At 44.6% G+C, this 23500-nt stretch overlaps 1 protein-coding gene and 1 long non-coding RNA gene across 5 annotated transcripts in view; one reads left to right on the forward strand and one right to left on the reverse strand.

Moving 5' to 3' along the window:
- The window catches only part of TNC (tenascin C), a 91404-nt gene that overhangs the window by 59291 nt on the left and 8613 nt on the right, over positions 1 to 23500 (forward strand). The window contains exons 16-23 of one of the 3 annotated variants that reach the window (XM_061200036.1): positions 5522 to 5794; positions 7346 to 7618; positions 13041 to 13163; positions 14131 to 14274; positions 16090 to 16209; positions 18022 to 18165; positions 18920 to 19050; positions 22322 to 22454. In XM_061200036.1, the coding sequence (XP_061056019.1) occupies positions 5522 to 5794; positions 7346 to 7618; positions 13041 to 13163; positions 14131 to 14274; positions 16090 to 16209; positions 18022 to 18165; positions 18920 to 19050; positions 22322 to 22454 (1341 nt within the window). The remainder of the gene's footprint in view (positions 1 to 5521; positions 5795 to 7345; positions 7619 to 13040; positions 13164 to 14130; positions 14275 to 16089; positions 16210 to 18021; positions 18166 to 18919; positions 19051 to 22321; positions 22455 to 23500) is intronic. The other 2 variants (XM_061200037.1, XM_061200038.1) reach the window with 2 other exon arrangements.
- Positions 6781 to 23500, reverse strand: part of LOC133097797 (uncharacterized) — a 55755-nt gene continuing 39035 nt past the window's right edge. For both annotated transcript variants that reach the window (XR_009702062.1, XR_009702063.1), the window contains 2 exons: positions 14194 to 14316; positions 6781 to 6820 (listed from right to left, as the gene is read on the reverse strand). This is a non-coding gene — a long non-coding RNA (uncharacterized LOC133097797). The remainder of the gene's footprint in view (positions 6821 to 14193; positions 14317 to 23500) is intronic.

Raw genomic sequence — 23500 nt, forward strand, 5'->3', positions numbered from 1 at the left:
TAGCATGCAGAGAAAAAGACCCCAAAGCACACCCCAAGTCCCACATGAGAGGACCCAGTGGTCTCATCTTGTTCTTGAGACTTCTATGTGTCTGCATTCCCTACAGACTGCTCTTTTTTGACATTTACTCTATCAGGCATGTTTTGTCATCCACTAACATCTGTCACAAAGTGTCAGAGTCTTCCTTTCATCTATCATCTTGTTCAAATCTTGGTGCATGTGGTGAGCATTCAGAGTATTAAGTTTTTGAAAATGTCTGTCTTTCCTGGAAGCAGACATGTCAAGAAATTGTTTCAAAGGGTTAGAAGTGGTAAAAGAAAAACACCCCTAGCTTGCATGCAACACTGACTGGACCCTAACTACCATTCTCTGAGTTTTCTTCTTGCATCTCGCTTTTCAGCTTGGTTGCATCCTTTGGGAGACAGCTAGAGGTTAAGGTGACCTTGAAAACCCAGGTCTTATTGGGTTTTCGCACTGCCAGTCTCTGTCTGGTAACATGAAAAGAGTCCTAACGTGCGTCCTTAATTCGGGAGATTCCTTCCACAGCAAAATATAAGGAAAAAGCAGACAGAGTCCCATTTGAAGGATTTCACTTTTTCTGGGGTTGAGGTAATTTGCCAATGCTGTACCTGAAAATTATAGCATCATTAGCTTTTCAAACTAATTGCTAAGGAGGAAATCCCATGCCATTACTTACGGCTATCCTCTGCTTCTGAGCCAGATTCATTTGTCCTTAGAGACTTTATGGCATTGAGTTATACTGTGCAGTTGTCCAGTTAAAGTTTATCCAGATGAGCTCCTTCTTCCCTCCAAATACTGGAGCTGCAGCAAAACAACACCCGAGTCCTTGGAAGAAAGAGTCTGCTTCTTCCCAAGCCTAAATCCTGATCCTGGTATCTCAATCCTCCAGGACTGTTGCCTCTCTCTAAAATACAGTCTGGGTTGAACTTATTTTAATGTTAGTATTATTTGATAAACGTGCATTTAGGTGGCCAGACCATATACATCCCAGTTGAAACTAGCAGTATAGGCCCCCTACATTAAAAATGAGTTGTTCTCATCACTGATTATCTAGATTTTAAGGGACAAGAGAAACTTAACCTCAGTGGAACCATCCATCTTTCCAAATTATCCAATAAGTGAATTTCATAATCAGAAAATGCGAAGTCCAACTTCAAGTTTTCCTTTAACTTCTACATATACCAGGAATTTTTAAATAGAGGACATTTTCACCTTTATAGTGTTTAGAGTGAGATGTAGATTTTCCTATGGTGCATACATTTGGGTTTTTGACTACTACAAAGAATTTCTCTTCTGTGGATATTAACCTTTAATTTCTACAATCCAAATAGATCATAGAAGACTAAATCGGGAAACTCCAAAGTAGCATTTTCTAAGGCATGCTCAGTGGCACACCAGCAACTTGACATGTTCAGAGAATATTCCTCAGAAAAGGTATCCATTGATAAGTTTATGAAGTGCTGGGCTAAACAAAATTAAGTAGGATTCTTTACAGAACCAGCATTCTGAGGCCTTTAAAATGCTAGTATGCTTCGTGAATCTCTAGGGTGAGATATAATATTCAATATAATGTGAAGCTATCTTTTCTTGGAACATCTTACAGAGCTAGTGTCCCATCACAAACCTCAGAAAATGTACTCTTAATACATCTTTACAATAATTCATCTACTGCTATAATGGCTTCTTCACTTTTCTTCATACATGACCAGCAAGTGGTCACGTCTCTACTTAAAAAAAAAAATGCACGTCCACACCTGCAGAGAAAGCAATATATTTTCTAACATTATAACCAGCGCAGGTGTGGACACAGCCTAATACGCTACCTTTCTGCAAATATTTGGAGGGATTGATACTTTCATATTCTATGGCTACATTTTGTAGAAATCCTCTGCTTCCTCTCATATAATGTGTCTCTCTTTCTCTCTGCCCATGTTCCTTTCCCTCAGAGCCAGAGCCACTGTTGGGCAGGCTAATCCTTAGCAATATTACCCCTGACAGCTTCAACGTGTCATGGACCACTCAAGCCGGGCCTTTTGCAAAGATTGTTATCAGTGTTAGGATTTCTCCCTCGCTGCACGAGCCCCAGCAGTTCACAGTCTCAGGAGACGCACAGCACGCTCACATCACGGGCTTGGTGGAGAGCACTGGCTATGACGTTAGTGTGGCAGGGACCACCTGGGCTGGGGACCCCACCAGACCCCTCACTGCCTTTGTCGTGACAGGTACTCATTCAAAGGTTCTCGCTTGTCTCTTCAGAATTCTAAAATGGGGAAAAGAAAGAAAGAGGATAGGCATTCTAAAGGGAAATTCAACCCCAAATATAGTCTTCATTCCATATGTAAACTTCTACATGAAAAGAAAGCAAATACTCTTGCAAAGAGAGACCTTTCACTGCCACTTTTAGGAAGTGGAGCCAGTAGACTCAACAGTTGTATAAAACTGCCGAGGAATTCTGTGCCCAGTTTTATAGGCTGTCTGATTCACGGTTTGGAGATTCTGGCTGAAGAGTGAGTTCTAAGTTAGAAATGGCCCAAGGCAGGATTTTGTCCATAAGTCATGCTAGGTAAAGCAGCCCATGAACTACCTGCCCCGGAAATAATAATATATCTTTTTCTTCTAAAAAAGTTACTTCTTAAGATTGACATCTACAACAGATTAATGAAGGTTCAATCTAAGATAGCAAATAGATTTCAATTTTAATTAAACCTTAACCATTCATTAAACTCGACTTCTTCTCTTTGAATTACAAAAACAAATGGTTTTCTATTTCCTTTCCTGAAATTATCCTAAATCAATGGCAAAGGCTGCAAATGGTGTCAATTTACCAAATCTCTAGCCTGAAAAGCCTCAGAAAATATTTAGAAGTCTCTTGCCTTCCACTAATGATAATTTTTAGGAGACCAACTTTGCTGGCTGATTTTCACTTTAAACCAGGCCTCTCTTGAGGTCTGAATTGCTATAAATTGCTATTTATCTACATAAGTAAAATACATTAATAAGTTCAATTACATATTTAACTAGAGGCGGCATGGTTTCCTAGAAGAGTGGGGATCTTGAGATCAGGCTATGTGGTTTCTAATCCTCTCCCACATCTTTTTAGCTACATAATCTTGGCCAGTTCTTAACTTCTCTGAACCCCACTCCTTTATGTATGAAGAGAAAATATTCACAGGCACCTCTGGCAGCCTTTTCTCAGGGATTAAATGGATGTGGTGCAATTTAACTGCCCGGCATCCCGGAGGCATTTTACAGTTGCTGGGTCCTTTCCTCTATCTCCCAACAATATGAGGAAAGTAGTGTTCTTAAAAATAAGCAATAAGAAAAGAAAAAAAAAACGAAAAGAAAAGAAAGAAAAAAAAAAAAAAAGCAACAGCCTAGATAGAAACAAGAGACCTCTGCAATCATGACTTTCCTATTACTTTTAAGAGAACACTACATGTTTTCATGTAAGATCAGAGAGTAGTTATGCTTTCTGTCCGGTTAGCTAATGTGAATTCAATTGTTCAGTCTTCAGATGCAGAACAAGTAATTCCTTAGTGGGTTGAGGCGAGGAGTAGCCATGACTAAGAACCTCAGTGCCCAGAAGGGGAAGCATGGCCGGCCACGGATCCCATCAGGCCCTTATTTGTAGCCTCTTGCAGGACCTCCCATAGAACAGATAGAAGAAAGGGAGGCTGGTCTTGGGAATCCTAGATCCAGTTACAGCATTGTCTCAGCTAATCCTTGATGTGAAAAGACTCCGCATTTTAAAAGAAGCATATTTTAAAAAGAGAAAAGAAAAAAAATAAAAAACTGAACATAAGGGACTATAAATAACAAGCCCTTGATGGACCAATTAGCCTGAACGCCCTCCTTTTCATCAGAAGTCTCTGCTTTGATGGCATGGAAGTGCAAGGAGGCCAGTTATCAGAGAAAGGCGCCACTTATCTAAACAAAGCTCTGCAACAGAATTTGAAACCCTTGCCTTGCAGACAAAGAGGCCTGTTTGCACAGTGTATGTGATTTCATCTTTGTCTTTGATAGAGTTATGATTTGGGGGAGATCCTTATTTGGTTAAAAAAAAAGAAAAAAAAGCTTCAAGACAAACACCAAGTGGTTCAAAATAAGTACAGGAAATCCAAGCCACAGCAAAATTTAAATCTCTGCTTAGGGGGTTAGGGCATTCATTCACTCGTTCTTTCAGTCACCAAACATCTCTTTTTAAACATTTTTCTTTACATTCCATGATTAGACTCTGGGCATTAGTGTAAGGTCATTTATCTCTTTGAATGCTTCCATTTAGCTTCAGTGAAAAAGCAGGCTCTAACCTAGATGCGGCTAAAGCAGCCTTGGCCAAGGAATTCCCATCCCCATGCCCACTTTGATGAAAAATAAACACATTCACCATGACTGTGTTTTGTTTTACTAGAGGGGAGCCACTGGACCTTCTCCACTAACCCTGCTTATGCCTCAGGTCTTGCCAGCACCCATGGGCTTGACTAATTATTAGACTTTGGCTTAGGGTGTGGAAAGAACATTGAACCCGGAGTCAGATGATCTGGGTTGGATCCCAGCTCAGCCACCTAGTGGATATGTGACCTTGGATAAATCATTGACCTCTCTACTTCCTTTGCTGCCATGGGGGAGAAGTGGGGGTAGTAATATCTACTTACAGTGTCATTGTGAGGAGTCAATAGGATGATGGATGTGAAGCCTTGTCAACTGGGAAGTACTGACAGAAACCAAGCTGATATAAGGTCATTCCTTTGGGGAATCCCTTGGCACCTACGAAATAAGAGTGCCTGAGACACAGATGTCTGGTGAACGAATGAACAAATAGTGACAGAACTTACTGAAGAGCCTAACTTTATCCAGGAAAGTAAACAGCAAAAGAATTAGCAAATCTTGGTATTCCTTACTGGGCCATAATCATAAGTGGTTACATTCGGACACATGAAAAATCTTACCTCGTCCCTTTATCTCAGCTGGTGAGGATGTATGTCACTAACTGGCCTATTCAACTTAATTCAAAATAGGAACTAGAAGTGGAATAGAAACATATGAAGTATACCGAAAAGGAAGTATACTTTAAAAAATAAAATAAAAAAGCTGATTTCCTTCAAGACTACAGGTTAGTGGGAAACAGACAAAGGAGTCCAAACCCAGCACAAGATATTTGATTTTATTGGGAAAAATTCATGGCCTTTGGAGTCAGACCCAGCTAAAACCTTGCTCTCTCACATACTAGGCTCTGTGACTTTGGCCAAGTCAATCAACTTCTTTGAAGCTCAGTTTTCTTACCTGTATAATGGGAATAACATCTATCTCATAGGCTTGCTGAGAGATTTACACAAGACAACATCATCTGGCACCCAATAAGCTCTTACGAAATATGCACTTTCTGAGTATATAACATGTTTAATGATTGATTGGGTATCTATCAGTGTTCGTGGAGACTTGTGCTTTCCCAGCAGAGTCAGTGCTGCTAACCTGAGTTATTTTCACCCCTCCCTTCTTTCAGAGGCCCTGCCCCTTCTGGAAAACCTAACCATTTCCGACATTAATCCCTACGGGTTCACAGTTTCCTGGACGGCATCGGAGAATGCCTTTGACAGCTTCCTAGTAACGGTGGTGGATTCTGGGAAGCTGCTGGACCCCCAGGAATTCACACTTTCAGGAACCCAGAGGAAGCTGGAGCTTAGAGGCCTCATAACCGGCATTGGCTATGAGGTCATGGTCTCTGGCTTCACCCAAGGGCACCAAACCAAGCCCTTGAGGGCTGAGATTGTTACAGGTATTTTGGCTCAAGTGAGCCATTTTCTCCTCTTCCTGGTTCCCTTCCATGTAATCCATCTACGAGATCACCATGGTTTTAACACCCTTGTCCATGTTCCCTACTTAATCCATAGATGTGGCCTGTTCTTTATGTCACCCCCCCCAACACTCTCTCTTGTCTTATGTCTCTAACAAGCACTCCCCTTCTCCCACTCCAGATACGAGAAGGTCGAAATGTTTCCACTAGGCATCCCAAATCCTTTAGGCCATGTCTTGTCTGTAGCTCTTGTGTGCTTACTCCACGTCACCCTCCTCTGTGTTCATCATGGCTGGTCCCCAGCTACATTTCAGCCTTCTCAAAAGAAATATACCAATGAGTATATTTCAAAAACTTATTTACCACGTTTGTCACCTCAAAGCCTCAACTGTGATCTTGACAAACTTCCCAGGTGGGCTTGTCATTGGAAAACCAACTGTGAACTTATACTGGTAAACACTAATATCATCGAGATTCTTCGACACAGACTAAATCCATAATTTTCTCAACACTAATAATTCCTAGAGAAATATAGCATGAACAACTTTAACAGTCAACAATCTGTATTTCCCAAAGTCTTTCTAGAGATTACTAACTCCATATTCAAAGGTACTACTTAGTGAAGAAGTTCCATGTTCAAATGAAGTTTTGGAAACACCGAGTTAAACATAGTTTAACAGGATCCTTGACCACAAGGCTTTAGAGAACATTCTAATGTGCATGCTTCTCTCCAAGAGGGACTTACCCAGGCAATGTTTCCCAAACTTATTTTACAATGGATGATGATCAAACAGGAATAGTTTGCTCTGAGTATACTTTGGGAAACTCAGCTCTAAATTTACCTTGACATTGAGTTTTGTCTACTTAAGGCAATCCAAGATAATACCTTGGGTCTGAAGTATGTAGCACAAGAGGTTCCAAGTCTTAGTTCTACCATCTGAACACTTCCTGAATGGTTAACAAAAAGCAGGCCAGTCAAGAGTAGGAGCCCTCTTTAGTAAAGCAGCTCTAAGAAAAAAACCAAAAAGAACATTATAACATTTTAAAACCCATTTTCCTCAGGATCAAGGGAAATATAATCAGTAGTATCATCACGGGCAGCTCTACAGATCATTAATGCTGGTTTATGTGTCTTTTCAAAAAGAAAAGAAGAAGGTCTCACAGAGCATGGGCACTCAGCCACTGGCGGACAGAGAGCAAATGTAAACAAGTTACTGACTTTGAACTTGTTTAATAATGCATGGGAGGGGCCACTGCTGAGTCCAGATGTGGATTTACAGAATTGCTTTTAGACAAAACTCACACATGCAAGCAGCCACTTGGCTTGTATGGAATGTGTCAACTCCATCCTTCCCCTCTCCTAGATCTACTAGACATGTTCGTGTTGGATAATTTTATTTTCGGTATCTCAGGACACTTCTACCTCTGAGAGCTGGGGCATCACTCCATATTGATACCCTCACTGGAGAGAAGATTGCACGGGCTGCTGAATGATATTCTCTCTCCTCCTTCCACCATTTTCTCCCCCTCTAGAAGCCGAGCCGGAAGTTGACAACCTTCTGGTTTCAGATGCCACCCCAGACGGTTTCCGTCTGTCCTGGACAGCTGATGAAGGGGTCTTCGACAGCTTTGTTCTCAAAATCAGAGATACCAAAAAGCAGTCTGAACCACTGGAAATAACCCTACTTGCCCCCGAACGTACCAGGGACATAACAGGTCTCAGAGAGGCCACTGAATACGAAATTGAACTCTATGGAATAAGCAGTGGAAGGCGATCCCAGCCAGTCAGTGCTATAGCAACAACAGGTACCGTATATAAATGGGAGAGAATAGAGAAAAGTTCCCTGTTCCTCTTCTCACAGGGCTGGGAAATTACAAGAGCTTCGGATGCAGACAAGCTTGTGTTTGAATCCTGACTCTTGAGTAGAGACTAGGCGACCACGGCTAAGTCTTGACGCAAAAAGCATGAGGCCACTCACTTAATAGTGTTATGAGGATTAAATGAGATAATTCATGGAAAGCCCATACAGAGGCCCTGGCACACAGCAAGGGCTGAGCAAATGAGAGCTATTAACATCTTTATTATTATCATTAAGATAGTCATTACAATCATTGCTTTTTTTTTTTTTAATTCCAAAGGCCCTTCCTTCTACCTATTATCATGTTTTATCCAGAGATATACTTCCTTGTTCTTTGGTCAAATGTTCAAACTATGCAGGGAATAATGAAGAAGTGGTACCTCCACCTATAAAGATTAATACTTATAAAATGCTATGTGTGAAATAGTCAGTACCCTGATCAAGAAGGAAAAAAGAGGAGGCTGGCAAGGTTGGCAGGCTGTTCTCCATGAGGCCCAGTCATTCTATGTGATACTCACAGCAGCTCTACATGGCACTGGAAGGAGAAATGAAAATCCTTTTCAATATGAGTTGTTTCAAGGAGAACGAAAAAAGATGGTTATAACATGACTGTTTATAATGATAATACTAAGACTAATATGGCTCTTTAAAGAGAAAACAAATGACCTTCAACAGGTAGGGTGAATTCCTTCAGGAAACTGAGGCAGGTACAGAAATGGAGCACTTGCTAGAGACCACTGCTTCAGAGGAACCAGGGGAAAGAATCACAGAACCACAGGCAGAGGTAGAAGGGACCTGAGAAATGATGTAGCCCAGACTCTTCTGTTTGTGCATGAAGAATCGTGGCCCAAAAAGGTGAAGTGATTTGCCTAAGGTCACACAGCCAGATTTGGGGTAGAACCCAAATGCCAAGTTATTTTAATAGTATTGAATATAAGCAGGCTAGGTGACAGATAACCAACGAATATACACACTTGCCATCTCTGACAGGCAAAGGGCATAACACTAGCCAAAACCTTCCCTTTGTCCAGAGGTGAGTATTTTTTGATGCCAAATTTCAGGACCTAATGAGCTCCGAGAAGCCACCTGTAGAAATCATACTCAGTATTTGTAGACGTGGAGCAATTCAGCCAGAATAAATACTGTTTCTTATTAACACAGACCCTATCCCAGGGACGTGGGTCCTTGTCTCCTCTTCCCTGTGGCTTCCCATAAAAGAACTTCAGATCAGAGGCAGAGCCTGATTCTGACCTTGGTTTATAAACACTGCTTTTCAAAGTTTACTTCTCATCACTGGTTTTCTTTTGCTGATCTTTTTTTTCTAGAGGTTCTGCAGTTCTAAAGCAAAAATGAATAATCATGAGCTTTTTTTTTTTTTCTAAGAACAAGAAAAAAGAAAGGCCCTCTAGGATAGCCCTTTCTTTGATTTTTTTTCTCTGGGGCCTTGTGTCTCACAGCCGAAGAGAAGTGTGTGCGTCGGTGTGTGCGTGTACGTACACACGTGTGCTCCGGTACTTGGCAAGGACGGGCGAGGTGACTCTTGATCACGGCAGATGTCCAATTTACCTCATCAGCTTCGTAAAGTTTCCCTTTTGTGTTTTCATTCTTTCTCCTTGTAAACCCTTCTCTCTGTTCCTCTTTTTCCCTGTAAAAGCCGCCGCAGGTTCTCCTCTCATTCCCTGAGCATGAGCTGGCAGCCCTGAGTGCCCCAGCGCCAGGGAGCGTGGGTAGAAGCAGTGTAGCTGAATGGCTAAGCCTGCAGCCTCTGGGCAGATCCCCTGGAGTCGGATCCCTGCTCTACCTCTTCCCAGCTATGTAAGCGTGAGCAAGTCTCCTTTCCCCTCCGGGCCTCAGTCCCCTCATCTGGCCAATAGCATTTAACTCCAAGGTCAGCCATGAGGTTCATGTCACATCATAAATGTCAAGTATTTACTTTCCTTGCCCACTGTAACAATATTAGCTAATATTATGTTTGGGTGATTTAACATACATTTTATTTTTTAATGGCCCAGTTGGTTCAAAATTCAAAAGTTAAAAAAAAAGGATATACAGTGAGGTCTCTATTCTACTGTGTCCCTGACACCAGTTGTTCTATCTAGAAGCAATCAGTATTACCACTTTCTTCTGAATCACTGCAGAAATATGCTCTATAAACAGATAAGATTAGACATAAGTCTATGTTCTCTTTTTTTTTCACCTTTTTCTTTTGGCGTGGCGGTTAACATACCCACTCTTCCACACATTGGGGGGGGGTGTGTGTGAGTGTGTGTGTGGGTGTGTGTTCCTTGCTTATTAATAGATCTCAGAGATAATCCCATACAACTTATTTATTTAACTATTCCCCTACTGACAGACCCTTAGATTATGGGTTGTTTCTTCCTCTGTCAATCTCTGCATTTGCAGTGGCTCCTCTTCCCCTCCGTGGTTTGAGCCACTTCTTCACAACAGCCTGGGCTCCGCTTTGGGAAGCCCAGAGTTGCCAGGAGCTTCTTTTGCCTCTGGGGAGTTAAATGCCAACATGCCTCTGTATACCATCGGGACGGTCCCCAGAATAGACAGAAAATAGTTCAAAATCCCAAACCAGAGTAAGATGACTTTGTCATTCTCTTCTGGAGGTTCCTATTGCTCACCTCGGGGGTAGTGAGGACCCTGAAATGCTTCTTTAACCTGCCCCATCACCACCCCCAAACATACACCCTTTCCACCCCCAAAGCCAAGGGGGCAGCCCCTCTCCCGACTCCCAGAATGTGCCCCCTCCCGCTCTACCTCACTTCTCCCTGCCAGACAGCCTCCCAGCTCCCCCGCTCAGTTGCAGCTCAGATGGACTTAAAGCCACACACCACGCAGCTGCAGTGGCATCGTGTCTGGGGACCCGGGTCAGCGGGTCTGCAGAGACACGTGCTCAGCAATCCTCCCTTCTACGTGAAACAGGCTCTTTATGCCTGGTGCCTTTGCCTCTGACTCTCATAAAGTGTAAACTATCGATTACAGAGCACGCACTTCATGTCACACACAGCAGGGCAACTGACACACTTTACCTCACTGATTCACGTGACACAGACAGCCTAAGTGCCACATTCAGCCCCATTTCACAGAGACCTAAGGGGCTAAGGTGTTTTTAGCTAGTAAAGCCAGAATGGAATTCAAACCCAGGTCAGTGTAACTCCAAAATCCTTGCTCTTAAATCACACTGGCTACAATAATCGTCCCCTGAGCTTATCACGATTCACATATTAAGTATTGAATAAAAATATGTTGGAGGGAGAATTTTTTAAATGATTGTTAATGGTCACATTATTAAAGACATTTGCTCCAGATTTGGGGAGGCAACATTTTATGCAGAGAACAGACAGAAGTACTCTTCATCCTCCTTGAGAATTTCTAGCAATTCCAAATGTTTTCCTAATGGAATTTTTATTGAAAACCAAGAGTCTTCTTGGAAAGAGAGACAGAGGCATTGCCTTTCCTGGGTCTCCCTAACTTTTCAATAGGTGTGAGTTAGTTGTTCTCTGAGGCTCAGCCTTCAGGTTCCTATTGACCATCTCTTCCGCTGTGGTGCTGGAGACCTGCAGGCCCTATTTATGGCAGAAGGACACACGCTAAAATAACAAATTGTCTTCCACACCTAGGAAGGTCTGTTGCCTAAAAATACCATTGACCCTGGAATTCTACCACTACTGTGCCATTCTTCAGATGACACATGGCTATCTATCTTCCTACTGTCACTTTCATCAAGCACATCCCTCAGGAGGGCATGACAGATGAGGTCACTAATTCTTATGGTTTTTCAGCCAGGGCAGATAATATTGCCATTTTGCAGATTAGAAAATTGGGATCGAGAGAGGAAAGCTGTGGCCACAAGATACACTTTCTACAATGTGCCAGGACCTGCCCCAATGAGGTTCACAGTCAGAGTGAAGGTCAGAGTGGACTAGCCTGGCAGAAGGAGAGCCCCAGTGCCTGAGTTTACACACCCCACGGGGGTTTTTTCTCATTCTGCCTCATCTAGATCTTTCCTGGGGGCTACCGCAAAATTCAGGTGGCCCATGGAAAAAAGAATCACGTGGGAAAGAAAAAAAAAAGAGAGGGCAAGCATGTTTACTGAGTTCTTACTGTGTGCCAGATTCTGTGCTAGGGTTTCACATCCATTATCTCTGCTAATCCTCAAAACATTCCTGAAGGTGGGCACCACTTTTCCCAGTGGAAAGATGGAGACGGAGCAACTCAGGCTCTCGGAAGTGAAGGGAACTGCCCCTGGTTGCCCAGCCTCTCTGTGGTATTTGGAGAATCAAGATCTTCCAGGCTCCAGAGCCCCTGTGGCTTCCAAAGCTTTCTAAGGAGAGGGCAAAACCCCAGGCAGCCACAGAACCTGAGGGTGGCTAGCAGGTCACAGGAGAACGCCGTAGGAGGAGAGAAAAAGACAGAAATGGAGAGGAAAAAAGCTCCCCAAAGTGGGCTGTGGGTTTCAGAACTTAACAATCAATGTGGGATGCAGAGGGGAAAAGATGAGGAAATGAGTTCCCAGGAGACCTGAAAATTGTTTCCTGAATTCTATGGTCAAGCATGGTCAGCTGCAGAGGGCAAAAAGCTAAGCCAAAAAATACAGAGAAAAGCCAAAGGAAACTGGGTTTGCGGGGGAGGCATTTACGTAGCAGGAACTGTCCCTCAGGCATGGCTTTCCCCCAGGCAGACCCAATATCCAAGGGGTGTTTGCTTTGGTGAAAGGTCTGAGGTTGCTCCTCTGGCTCTGGACCTCCATCCAGTTCTGGGAATGGGTTTGTCGAGGTCAGTTTCCACGTGAACATTATTTCCAAGATCCCAGGGCTGTGCTCAGCTCTGCTCCTGGGACTTAGAAAGGTCATATCACAAGAATGTTCACTGGAGAACTTAGCCTCAGTTTAGTCCTCTGTAAAATGGCTACAACCACACCTCAGTGGTTTCTAAATGAGGGTTAATCCTTATAAATTGCAAAGAACTGTACAATTGTCAAGTCTTGGTATCATTTAATAAAAGGAACTAAAAAGCAAAGATTTGAAAAAATGCTAAACATCAAAACCTAAAGGAGGGTGTATTCCAAGCTGTGAGACCACTCATTCACCCTCACTTCCTTAGACGTCAGCTATGGTGCGAACGTTCTTGAATGAAACCAAATGGCAGCTCTACAGCTCCGGGCCCTGTACCTGAATGAAAGAACAACTGTTCCCATCAAGTCGTAACTTAATCACAGGTCACCACATTCTCCATCCCAAAGGCTTGGCTGGAACATAAACTAGGGACTGAGTTTTCATGGATCAGGAATTCAGGAAGGATCGCTGATGAGTAAGATAGTTAACCGTATCTGGGTTTCTCCTGTGCTCTTTCCTCGACAGCCATGGGCTCCCCGAAGGAAATCGTTTTCTCAGACATCACTGAAAACTCAGCCACTGTCAGCTGGAAGGCACCCACTACCCAGGTGGAGAGCTTCCGGGTTACCTCTGTACCCACTGCAGGAGGTAGGGCACTTGGGGAGGGGAGAGGGAGGAGGATCTGGAGGGTTTGGGTGGAATAGTGAAGAGACCCTGATAATCCCATCATCCCAAACATCATGGCCAAAGAAAACTACTTCTTTATATTTGAGACCATCTGGATAGACTTCATTTGTAAAGTGCTATGAGACCCTTGGAAGAAACTATTTTGTGAAGGGTCATGTCATGAAGATCGTTTCCAGGCTCATAGTCTGGGAAGCTGTGACTTAGCAGAGTTGGGAGTTCTAGTTCAGAGCACACGGGCTATAATAGAGACCAAGGGGGTGGGGGGAGCATAGTCAAATATGTCTAAAGACATTCTGGGAGGTAGTGAGCTCCCCGTTAGTGGAAGTGTATACAAAGATGATAGTTGATAACCTCTTCAGAGAAATGCGGTAGCATCTCTGTGGGGAGTTTGGCCAGCTGATATACAAGCTCCTCACCGGCCCCCAATTTCTAAGAAATATAAACTTTGGACTTTTTCATAGATGTAAGAGTACAAGCTTGACCATGACCATTTTCTTCAACAGTAGAATCTCTGCTAGTAAGGGATGAGTCTATATATTCTTTAGCTAATACAATGGATTAAATATATCAGATATACATTACATAGCAAGCTTCCCATATTCTTTGTGGGAAAAATAGGTAAATAAAATTTGTGCAACATGGCCAGCTCTCTACTGAATGGAAACTTGCCATTTTTAGCACATTGTGACCTCATGTTTTTTCCTCCCCTGGCTCAGTTTTTGGCATCTTCATGGATGGAAAAAACATTATACAAAAAGTAAAAGCTCTTCTCTTATGCCAGAGGGTAGGAGCAACTGAGAAGTCAAGAAAATGGTGTTGAATGAAGATATAGTTTCACTGCCAAATCGGATACACCCATTCTTGAGACAACTGTGAATAAGTTTCAGTGAGGTTCACCTTCCCCCATCTTGCTTTTACTGTGTTCTAGGTACACCCTCAGTGGTAACTGTGGATGGGACCAAGACTCAGACCAGGCTGCTGAGACTCTTACCTGGAGTGGAGTACCTTGTCAGCGTCATCGCCCTGAAGGGCTTTGAAGAAAGCGAGCCTGTCTCGGGGATGCTCACCACAGGTGTTTTTCTCACCTTCAGCATTATTTCTCATGATTCAGAAGCTAGAAAAAAAGATTTTATTTAGGAAATTCTTGGGGAAAGTGGGCTGGATTTGGCGCACCAGCGGTCTCATTTCTGGTCCATCTGTAGCCTCTTCTGAGCTGCATCCTCAACCTCCCTGGGCCACCGTTTCCCAGGGTATTGTGGGGAAAATAGCACAAGTTGGGGAGTCATGCTGACCTGGTGGAAATCCCACGTTCTGCCACTTCTAGATACATGAGCTGTCAGTGAATTTCTCGAGGGTCTAGTTCCCTTCTCTGTAAAATGGGTGCAATTCTGCTTCCTTTGCAGGAAGCTGTAAGAATCACGTGAAACTGTATATGTAAAGCGTCTGCAAATATAAAAAATGACTGTACACATTAATCCACTTCCTTCCCTTCCCCGATAGTGCCAGGACCAGTGTGAGGATCCTTCCAAGCAGGTGCTTCACACAGACACTATAAAGTAACTACTCTGGATCTGGCAGCTACTGTATTTCAGGCCCTGTTACTAAACCCTTCACATGTAAACCCCATAGCTATTATCCTTCCCATTTTACAGAGGAAACAACTGAGACCTGGGGAAATTAAATGCCTTGGCCAAGTCCATATAACTAGTAAATGCTGGAAGCAAATTTGAACTTAGGTCAGTCTGACTACAAACTCTGTATTCTTCTAAAATAAAGGATGATTTTCCTGTTATAACCTGATTTGTACAACACACTGTAAGGAGGGAAAAATAATGAATTGCATTGAAGGAGAATGAAGTGGAAAATTTCTCTTCAGGCAGCCATGTTCCTAAACAATTTATCCTTTGATATATGAGCAATTATCCAGCCTAATCCGTTAGGGGATCTAAAGAATGGGCCTCACAGGAAATTTTAAAAATATCCTAATAGTCTTAAAAGGGTTGCTAATATGCAGTTAAAACCTCCCGTCTGAACCCAGAGTTCTGCCCACCCTGCCACACAGACCCTCGTTTCCCCCCTAGAAATCTTTCATTCATGGGTTCTCCACAGCAACTGGTTGCGAAGTCTGGATCTGTTTCCTCCGGAGGCCCCGTTGTCCTCATCCGTTAAAGGAGATTCTGTATGTGAAAGATGAAACAGGAGGGACCTCAGAGTGGACGGGGTGGGCCCCAAATCACTCTACCACTTCCTGACTCTCAGGCCAGTGATTTCATCTCTTGGGGCCCAGATACCTCATCTGTAAAATGAGCTGATGATGGCTGCCGCACCCCCCATCCTCCCAGGGCTGTCGTCCTGGAGTAATTGAGTCACAAATGTGAACAAAAGTGGGACCTAGTCATATTTAGGTTGGTTTCTAAGAAAGGGATGTTGGGTTGTAGCAGTGGTGAGTTAAAAGGGCCAAGGCCCTGGGACTATCCATCCCTTCTCAGTACAAGTCATTTGGAAGTCATATTGAAAACTCCAAATAGCTTTAATAGTCATGTTAATAACAACTGCAGTTATTGAGTGCTGCCCCCAACACATTTCACACACATCTTCTAGTTCAGCGGTCCCCAACCTCTTTGGCACCAGGGACGGGTTTCGTGGAAGACAGTTTTTCCGTGGATGGCGGTGGGAATGGTTCAGGCAGTAATGGGAGCGATGGGGAGTGGCAGATGAAGCTTCGCTCGCTCGCCCACCGCTCGCCTCCTGCTGTGCAGCCCGGTTCCTGACAGGCCGTGCACCAGTACTGGAGTCCAGGAGCAGTGTAGACAGCAGAGCAGCTGTGGTCTGATGTCCTACCCCATGACTGCCCATCTCTCCAACACATCACCATCTTTCCTTGCAGCTCTGGATGGCCCATCTGGCCTGGTGACAGCCAACATCACCGACTCAGAAGCCTTGGCCATGTGGCAGCCGGCCATCGCCCCTGTGGACAATTATGTCATCTCCTACACAGGGGAGAGAGGTAAGGTCGTGTCCAAGACCCTCCCCACCCTGAGGAGTGTCTGTCCTGCTGTAAACTCTTCCCGTTCTCCCTTCTTTGTGCCACACTTGGTCCATGGTAGCAAAAATGCATGGGTAGACTGGAGAGTCCAGCAATGTCCCTGTGGCTCTCAACTGCCACCTCAGAATAGACTCATGGGCTGGGACTGGGGCTGGGTGGGTGGGGGTGGAGGGACCAGTTCAGGAGGTGGCAAGAGAGGTCCTACCCATATCCCCTGCTTGTTGTCAAGTGAAAGAGCATCAGCCCCATGGTTGTATCAAGGGAGGCCAGCAGGCCATTTAAGGAAAAGCAGAGGGTGCGTCTCCAGCCTGTTCCTCCTCTCCTGCTAGGCTCTCTGCCGTCAGAGTGAGTCACCCTCTCCAGGCAGCAGCTCTCACCTCTTACAAAGAAGGAGTCCAGAATCTGAAATCTTAAACAGACCATTTCAGGTAGCTCTGGGGAGCCCGGGCTTCTTGGATGCCACAGACGAGGCCCATTAGAGCAGACCTGATTGAGAAATCAGAAATTATTTTTCCTTGTCTTTGCAACCATCTGTGCTAATTTACTCAGTTGGAGATTAAACACTTGTTTGGGGCACCAGCAAATCAAGGCTACCAGAAGGTAAAATTAAATACAAATAAGAGAGAAGAGAAAGAAAGATTCCTTTTCAATGAACAAATCCATACTTTTGTCATGAGCTAGACTAGAAAAAATATGTTGTTATTTTAATCTCAAAGTATATGTGAGTTTCATATTTTATGGTTCAGTATTGTTTTACCTTCAGTAACAATATGAGAGGGCACCACAAGCTGTGCTGGGGCCTCTGAAAATCTTAATTCAGCCCGGGCAACCACTTACGAGAGTTCCTTGCAAGGACAGAGCAAAGATGGGGTGGGGCTAGAGGGATGCTTGGGTTTATTCTTTCTACTTTTCTATTTTTAAACATTCCCTGTGAGCAAACTCTTCCAAGTCAGGGGAGATGATGTTGTCTCACCTAAAATGAATCAGAGTATAGTTCGTGGGAATCATGGAAATTGTGGATGCAAGCGTGGAAATTTCCTACAGTCCAGAAGTGTGCGTGAGGCTGGGGGCGTGGGCTCGTGACTGATGAACAGAGTGGCCAGCTCATTCCACTCTGCCCTGGACCTTCCCAGTTTTAGCCTTATAAGCCCCATGCCCTGGGAAACCTCTTAGTCCTTGGCAAGCCAGGACAGCTGGTCACCTGTGATTGAGAAGTAAGCACATATACCTGGGCACCATGGTTTGGGGTCCACCGTTGGTCCTGACCCAGTGGGACTGAGAGCCAGTAATCAGGCTCTGGTGTGTCTACGCCACCTGATTTTTGTGATCCCCCAGCCTAATGATTTGACATTTGGCAAATAAAAGGACATGAGAGTAAGTGAAGAAAAGGGGAGGGCAAGCAATGGGACAAATTAAACGTGAGTAGCCCAAGCCTTGGAGATGTTACCTGCAGCTCTCCTGTAACTGGGTCCTGTGCCTCAGCTGCAATGCTGTCCCAGCGGCACCCTGTGCAAAAGTCTCCTGACCCCCAGGGCCCCTTCCTTCTGACTGGGTGCCTGGAAAACTCCAGTACCATATGATAAATCCTTTGCATATGAAGTGATTGCTCAAGAGAGAGAGACAGGAGTGTGAGTCATCTCAGAAACCAAACCTGCTTTTCTGTAGGGTCACTGAAAGTTTCTATGTTAGAAGGTGTGTGTGCTCTTGGCCAAGTCCGCTGATGGCCCAGACAGCGGACTGGTAACTGCCACGGTGTGTATATTTCCTGTTTAGAGCCAGAAATTACCCGCACGGTGTCCGGGAACACGGTGGAGTATGCGCTGACCAACCTCAAGCCTGCCACGGAATACACGCTGAGGATCTTTGCAGAGAAAGGGCCCCAGAAGAGCTCAACTATCACCACCAAGTTCATGACAGGTACAAAGACATCGAGAGCTGGAAGATGCCCACCCACAGCCTCTATCTTTAACAGTATCCCTCTCCAACTCTTATTTCCCCAGTCAGCTTCCTGCAATGTGATGACATCAGCATCAGCTAAAGTCACCGGTGCCCACTCAGTCAAGACCTTAAGAAACACACCATTTTCTTTTGCACTGAAATGACCTTGCTGTCCCCACGAATTTTAAGAGGAGGGCTTTTTAAGTGGAAAACCAGTCCCCGCTGACCCTAAACCCAGTATTTAATGATCCGTGTTCTAGGCAGGGAAATATTTTTAAGAGAAAGATTTTAAAGGCAAGTTTTCCTGGTTGTCCATTGGGTTTTTATACATTGAGATCTTTTTACAAACTGCAGCAAGCAGAGAAACAGAGGCAATGTCCTCTGAGTAGGGGTGAGCGCCAATACCATCATTCATCTGTCCTCTTCTTCAGAAACAAGGGGGGTTCTAATTACGTTCATGGCTGTGTCTTTCTTCCCAAATCCAACTAAAGCCGGTCAATATCCTGTTGGGCTCAGGAAAACGTGGCCCTTGGGATGAGATGAACCACAGAGAATGTACGCCTTTGGAGGTCATCTGGCTCAACCTCTTCATTTACAGATGGGGAAGGTTTTGGCCAAGGTCATATAAGTCAATGGTAGGGAAAGGACTTGAACCCAGGCCTCCTGATACCCAGCTGGGGACTTTGTCCTACACCTGCTGACTTATTTGATATTAAATTCTTATCTTCTCCAGACCTCGATTCTCCAAGAGACTTCACTGCTACTGATGTTCAGTCGGAAACTGCCGTTCTCACCTGGAGACCTCCCCGGGCATCTGTCACTGGTTACCTATTGGTGTTTGAATCCGTGGACGGTACAACCAAGGTATCTTGAAGTATATAAACAACTCCCCACTGCTGGTTGAAATATTTACGTGATCCTCCAAGTAGGGAAGAATTATCTGGATGCTGTTTCTCCTATCCCAGTGCAACTGGGGAGCTGGAAAAAAATTAGTAGGAACTGGACACCATACCAGACCTTCTGAATCATAAGCCCCAGCCTCCCTGTCTCATTTTAACCAGACTCCAGTTTTGACAGCCAGCCAAGGTCAAGAACCACTGCTCACAAGACTTGAGGACATTTTAGGAGCTGGACTCTTTGTCCTTAAATGTTTTATTGAGCAAAGGCCAAAAGCTTCTTCTGCATCTTTGTCATGTATCTCACAGATGGCATCATTCCATTATATAATGAAATATATATCACCATGTTCTTATGACATCAACTGTTTACAGCAATTTTTATTTATATTCCCTACCCATGATTATTTTTCTTCTACTTTTTAATTTGAAATAACTTTAGACCATCACACAAGCGAAAGAAATTTTCTAACCTTTACCTTCTAAACTTGTTTTTGACTTTTTAATTTTGGTCACCATCCTTTACATTTCCAAGATCTTTTACTTATTTTCTGCACATTGATCTTTTGCTAGCATATCATTTGCATTTCCTGTTACCTTCTTCTCTTTATCTCTAAGAATATATGTTCTTGGTATTTTCTTCCACAGCCTACATAGTGTTTCCTCCAAGGTCTCTTTTCTGGTTTGCTGCTGTTTGGTTTGGTTCGGTTTGGGTCTCCATCTTTCATGTTGGAGACTTCCACCTAATGCCTGTTGGTCTTTTTGTACTGGAGCCAAGAATGAAATAGCCGATTGGGAGGTCTAATTGCACAGACAGGTCTTGTCAACTATGGGGCTCGCTGTAGAGTTACTGGGCAAATACCCCAGCAACTTTCTTGGGGGACTCCCAAGCATCAGGACTGTAAACTATTTCTCTCGAGCTCATCAGTCTCCTTGGAGGATCCTCCACCTCCTTCGAACCAGGCTGCCAGAAGCCTTGCTGGAGAAGGAGCCTGGGCTCCCACTGTGTACACACCTTCACTTCTCCTGTTTCCAGGGCAGCACCCGAGCCTCCCTTGCAGCTGGGCCTGATGGACTTGAATCCAGAGTCTCCTCTCTGGCTCAGCCTGTCCAGGGAGGAAACCTCAGCCTTTCATCTGGGCCGGGAAGGACAGTCACCCAGACTGTTGGGGGATCTGTTTATTATGCAAAGTTTTAAACAAACCTTTGTTCAGCCATGCCCCACACTGGCCTTCAAAGGCATCTCTGCTTTTGCATACATTTCATTCCTGAACTTGACGGGCTCTGCAGCATTGTGGCTGCACCCACTAGTCAGTTAGCTCCTGGCTTTCTCCATTCTGTCACTTCAGCTGTCACTCCACCACTCCACACTTTCCACTGATCAAGATTCTGGTGACATCAAGTACCTGCTACTGTCTCCTCTGCCATTTCCCTCATCCTTGTGAGTTTATACTTTATATCTCTTTTACTTTCATTTTAGTGGGTATCAGAAGCAAGTAGAGATAAACTGGCTTGTTCAATATGCCATGTTTAACCAGGAGTGGACACACATCTCTAGTTACCATTACGGTCCTTCTTGGAGTCGCTATAACAATGAACTAACTCACTGTGCGAAGAGAGGCAAGTCCCTCGCCTTCTCTGGGTGTCAGGGTTCACATCTGTAAAATGAGTGCACTGAACTCCCCCGTTTCTAAGGGCCCTTCCTGGTCAGGCATCCTAGGATTCACTGTTTACCTGAAGTCATGAGTCTCATTTCTATCTATCCTGATTGCCTAGGAAATAACTTTGAACAGCAGCTTAGAAAGCTGATAGGTAATTGTATCCCCAAGTAATTCAAGGAACCCAGCTTTGTACCTGATTCTTCCCCAAGGACCAGACCTGGGGGCCACACGAAGGTCACTGGGTCACTGGTATCAAATAGGCGCTCACCCGGGTTTACTTCCCTGCATGTCCAGTCCCCAGCTTAATCTGTTTCACTCAAGAAAGTCAACCTGGTAGAGGAGGAAAGAATCCTGGACAGTATGTTAGGAGACAGGATGCAAGACCATCCTCTGCCACCAACAAATTATGGAGTGAGTGCAAGTCTTTTAGCTTCTTTGAAACTACTTACACCTCCAACACCCCACCCCCTCAAACCCTGCCGCATTGGAAAAATCAGGATAACTTCACCTTCCCAGTTGTGAGGATGCCAAACAACCTTCCAGGGGCCTCCACACTGATTCATTACTGCCAAAACCCAGTGGGCTGTGTTTGAAGGTGGTAGAAAGCACTGTTGTGTTTGGTTTGCTAGCACTGCAGGTTGAATTCCAATCCCTGACACCAAGGTCACCTGCTAAAAAGGTGATTTCACAGGCACTGGAAGGTAAAAAGAGGATTTGAAAAGAAAGAGGATCTCCTGCAGAACTGAAACCGATCCCCCTCATCTGGACAGCAGCACAGTGACCAGTCACAAACAGCAGGTGTAGTTAGAATAGGTCTACAGCAGCTGTACACATCTGCCTCTCCTGGACATCTCTGTTCTAGAAAAGAGACATGCTGGGTCAGCTTGCGCTGTCATCATGCCGTGCCTCCTGAGCAGTCGTAATCATCTCCTGACTCAAGAGATCCCCTGAGTGACTATGCATCAGAATCATCCAGGGAGCTTCTTAAATAGACACCTGGTCAGGCCCCACTTCTGGCTCTTATGATCCAGTCACTCTAGGATGAAGCCCAGGCATTGTTTTATTTTAAAGCTTCCCAGAGATCTATGAAAAAGGGCCATATTAGGGACCACTGACTTAACTGGTCTCAAAGTCTAAACCTTTGCCCTTTGTGTGATGCATCTTCCTACCAGATTAAGCTGAAGATCACGGCATTCCCTTTTTCAAAAAACTTTCAGGAACCTCCATTCCTTATCATGATAAACTTCAAATTCCATAGCTTGGCACTTAAGGCCCTTTGTAATCTGGTCTTTGCCCACCTCTTCCACTGCTCCCCTAACTGAAGTGTGGCTGAGGTAGGTCGTTGCCTCCTCGTATTACTTGAATTTGCTCTGCCCCTTCTGGCCCCAGGAGCTTTCCTCAGGCTGCACCCTCTCCATGTCTGCAGCCCTGAAGTGAGCACGGAGCCTGGCACAGAGTGGGACTCAGCGGATTCTTGTTGAATGAAGAAATTAATGGATGGGTGAATAAGTGAATGCATCATCTGTACTCTGAGGATTTATGTGGCCAAAAGCTATTATATTTTTCTTCTGCCCTTAGGAAGTTGTTGTGGATCCAGACACCACCTCTTATAGCCTGGCAGAGCTGAGCCCATCCACCCACTACATGGCCAAGATCCAGGCACTGAATGGGCCCCTGAGAAGCAAGATCATCAAGACCACCTTTACCACAAGTAAGGGGCTCGGGAGGAGACTGAACCAACCCTCCACTTCTCCTCTAACTGCTACTTTAAATGTTCCCATCAAATTTCTGAAAAGAATCAATTCCCTGCTATTACCGGAAAAGCCAGAGGATTGTGGATGCAGGAGGTTACAGGCCTCGTGGTGAAAGGGAAGGAGGGCCAGCAGTGAGAATAGCTGGATTCATTCCCCATCTCCACCACTTGCTCTGTGTGATTGAGGAAAGTTACTGCCATTCTACGAGCCTCAGTTTCTTCCTCTGTATAATGGGGTTAATAGCTATCCCTTCTTCATAAGGACCTTGTGAGAATTGTTGTATTGTATTTGAACTCCCAGCCCAGTGGGTAGCCATTGTCGAGGCTCATTATAAGCTCAGTGTTCTCCTTCAGGCATTTACAAAGCCTGTTCATATTCAAAATCACAAACAGTCCTCCCACGAAGCTGGTACGTTGGGCCAGGATTATCATGCCCAGTTTTCTGGTGGGAAAACAGAGGCTCCCAGAGACTAAATGACCTGCTCAGGGTTATACCATGAGTTAGAGTCAGATCTGGGTTCAGGTGTCCCAGGATCAGGGAACCACCTCCACACCCGGCCACTAGATCTCCTCTGCAGGTGGCAAACGGGCAAGCTGCACAATTGGTGAAGAGGAAGCATCCTTCTCTGAGGAAGGGAGGAGGGGGTCTTTGCAGAGCCCTGAACCTGGGTAAATGGAGTGTATCCAGGGCTGTCTCCTGCCCTTCGCACTTCACTCTAGCCACTCTACACACACCTGCTGAGGGAGGGGCAGAGGCAAAAGCACCTCTTTGCCAGATCTCACGGCACGTGCTAGGAGCACAAAAAATATGAATGTGCCCTAAAGACGCTCTCAGACTAGGGCTGTGAAACAGACAAGAAAACAGCTAATGATACAACCTCAGGTGAAGGTAAAGTACAGTGAGAAGGTCGGATCAGAACAAAGAGCTGCTACTACCCGTCAGTTCTCAAGCCCACCTGCTAAGCATAGCCCCAAGATCATTCATTGCTATCGAGTTTTTAATT

The sequence above is a fragment of the Eubalaena glacialis genome, chromosome 9 (assembly GCF_028564815.1).
Source record: "Eubalaena glacialis isolate mEubGla1 chromosome 9, mEubGla1.1.hap2.+ XY, whole genome shotgun sequence".
NCBI classification, from domain to species: Eukaryota; Metazoa; Chordata; class Mammalia; order Artiodactyla; family Balaenidae; genus Eubalaena; species Eubalaena glacialis.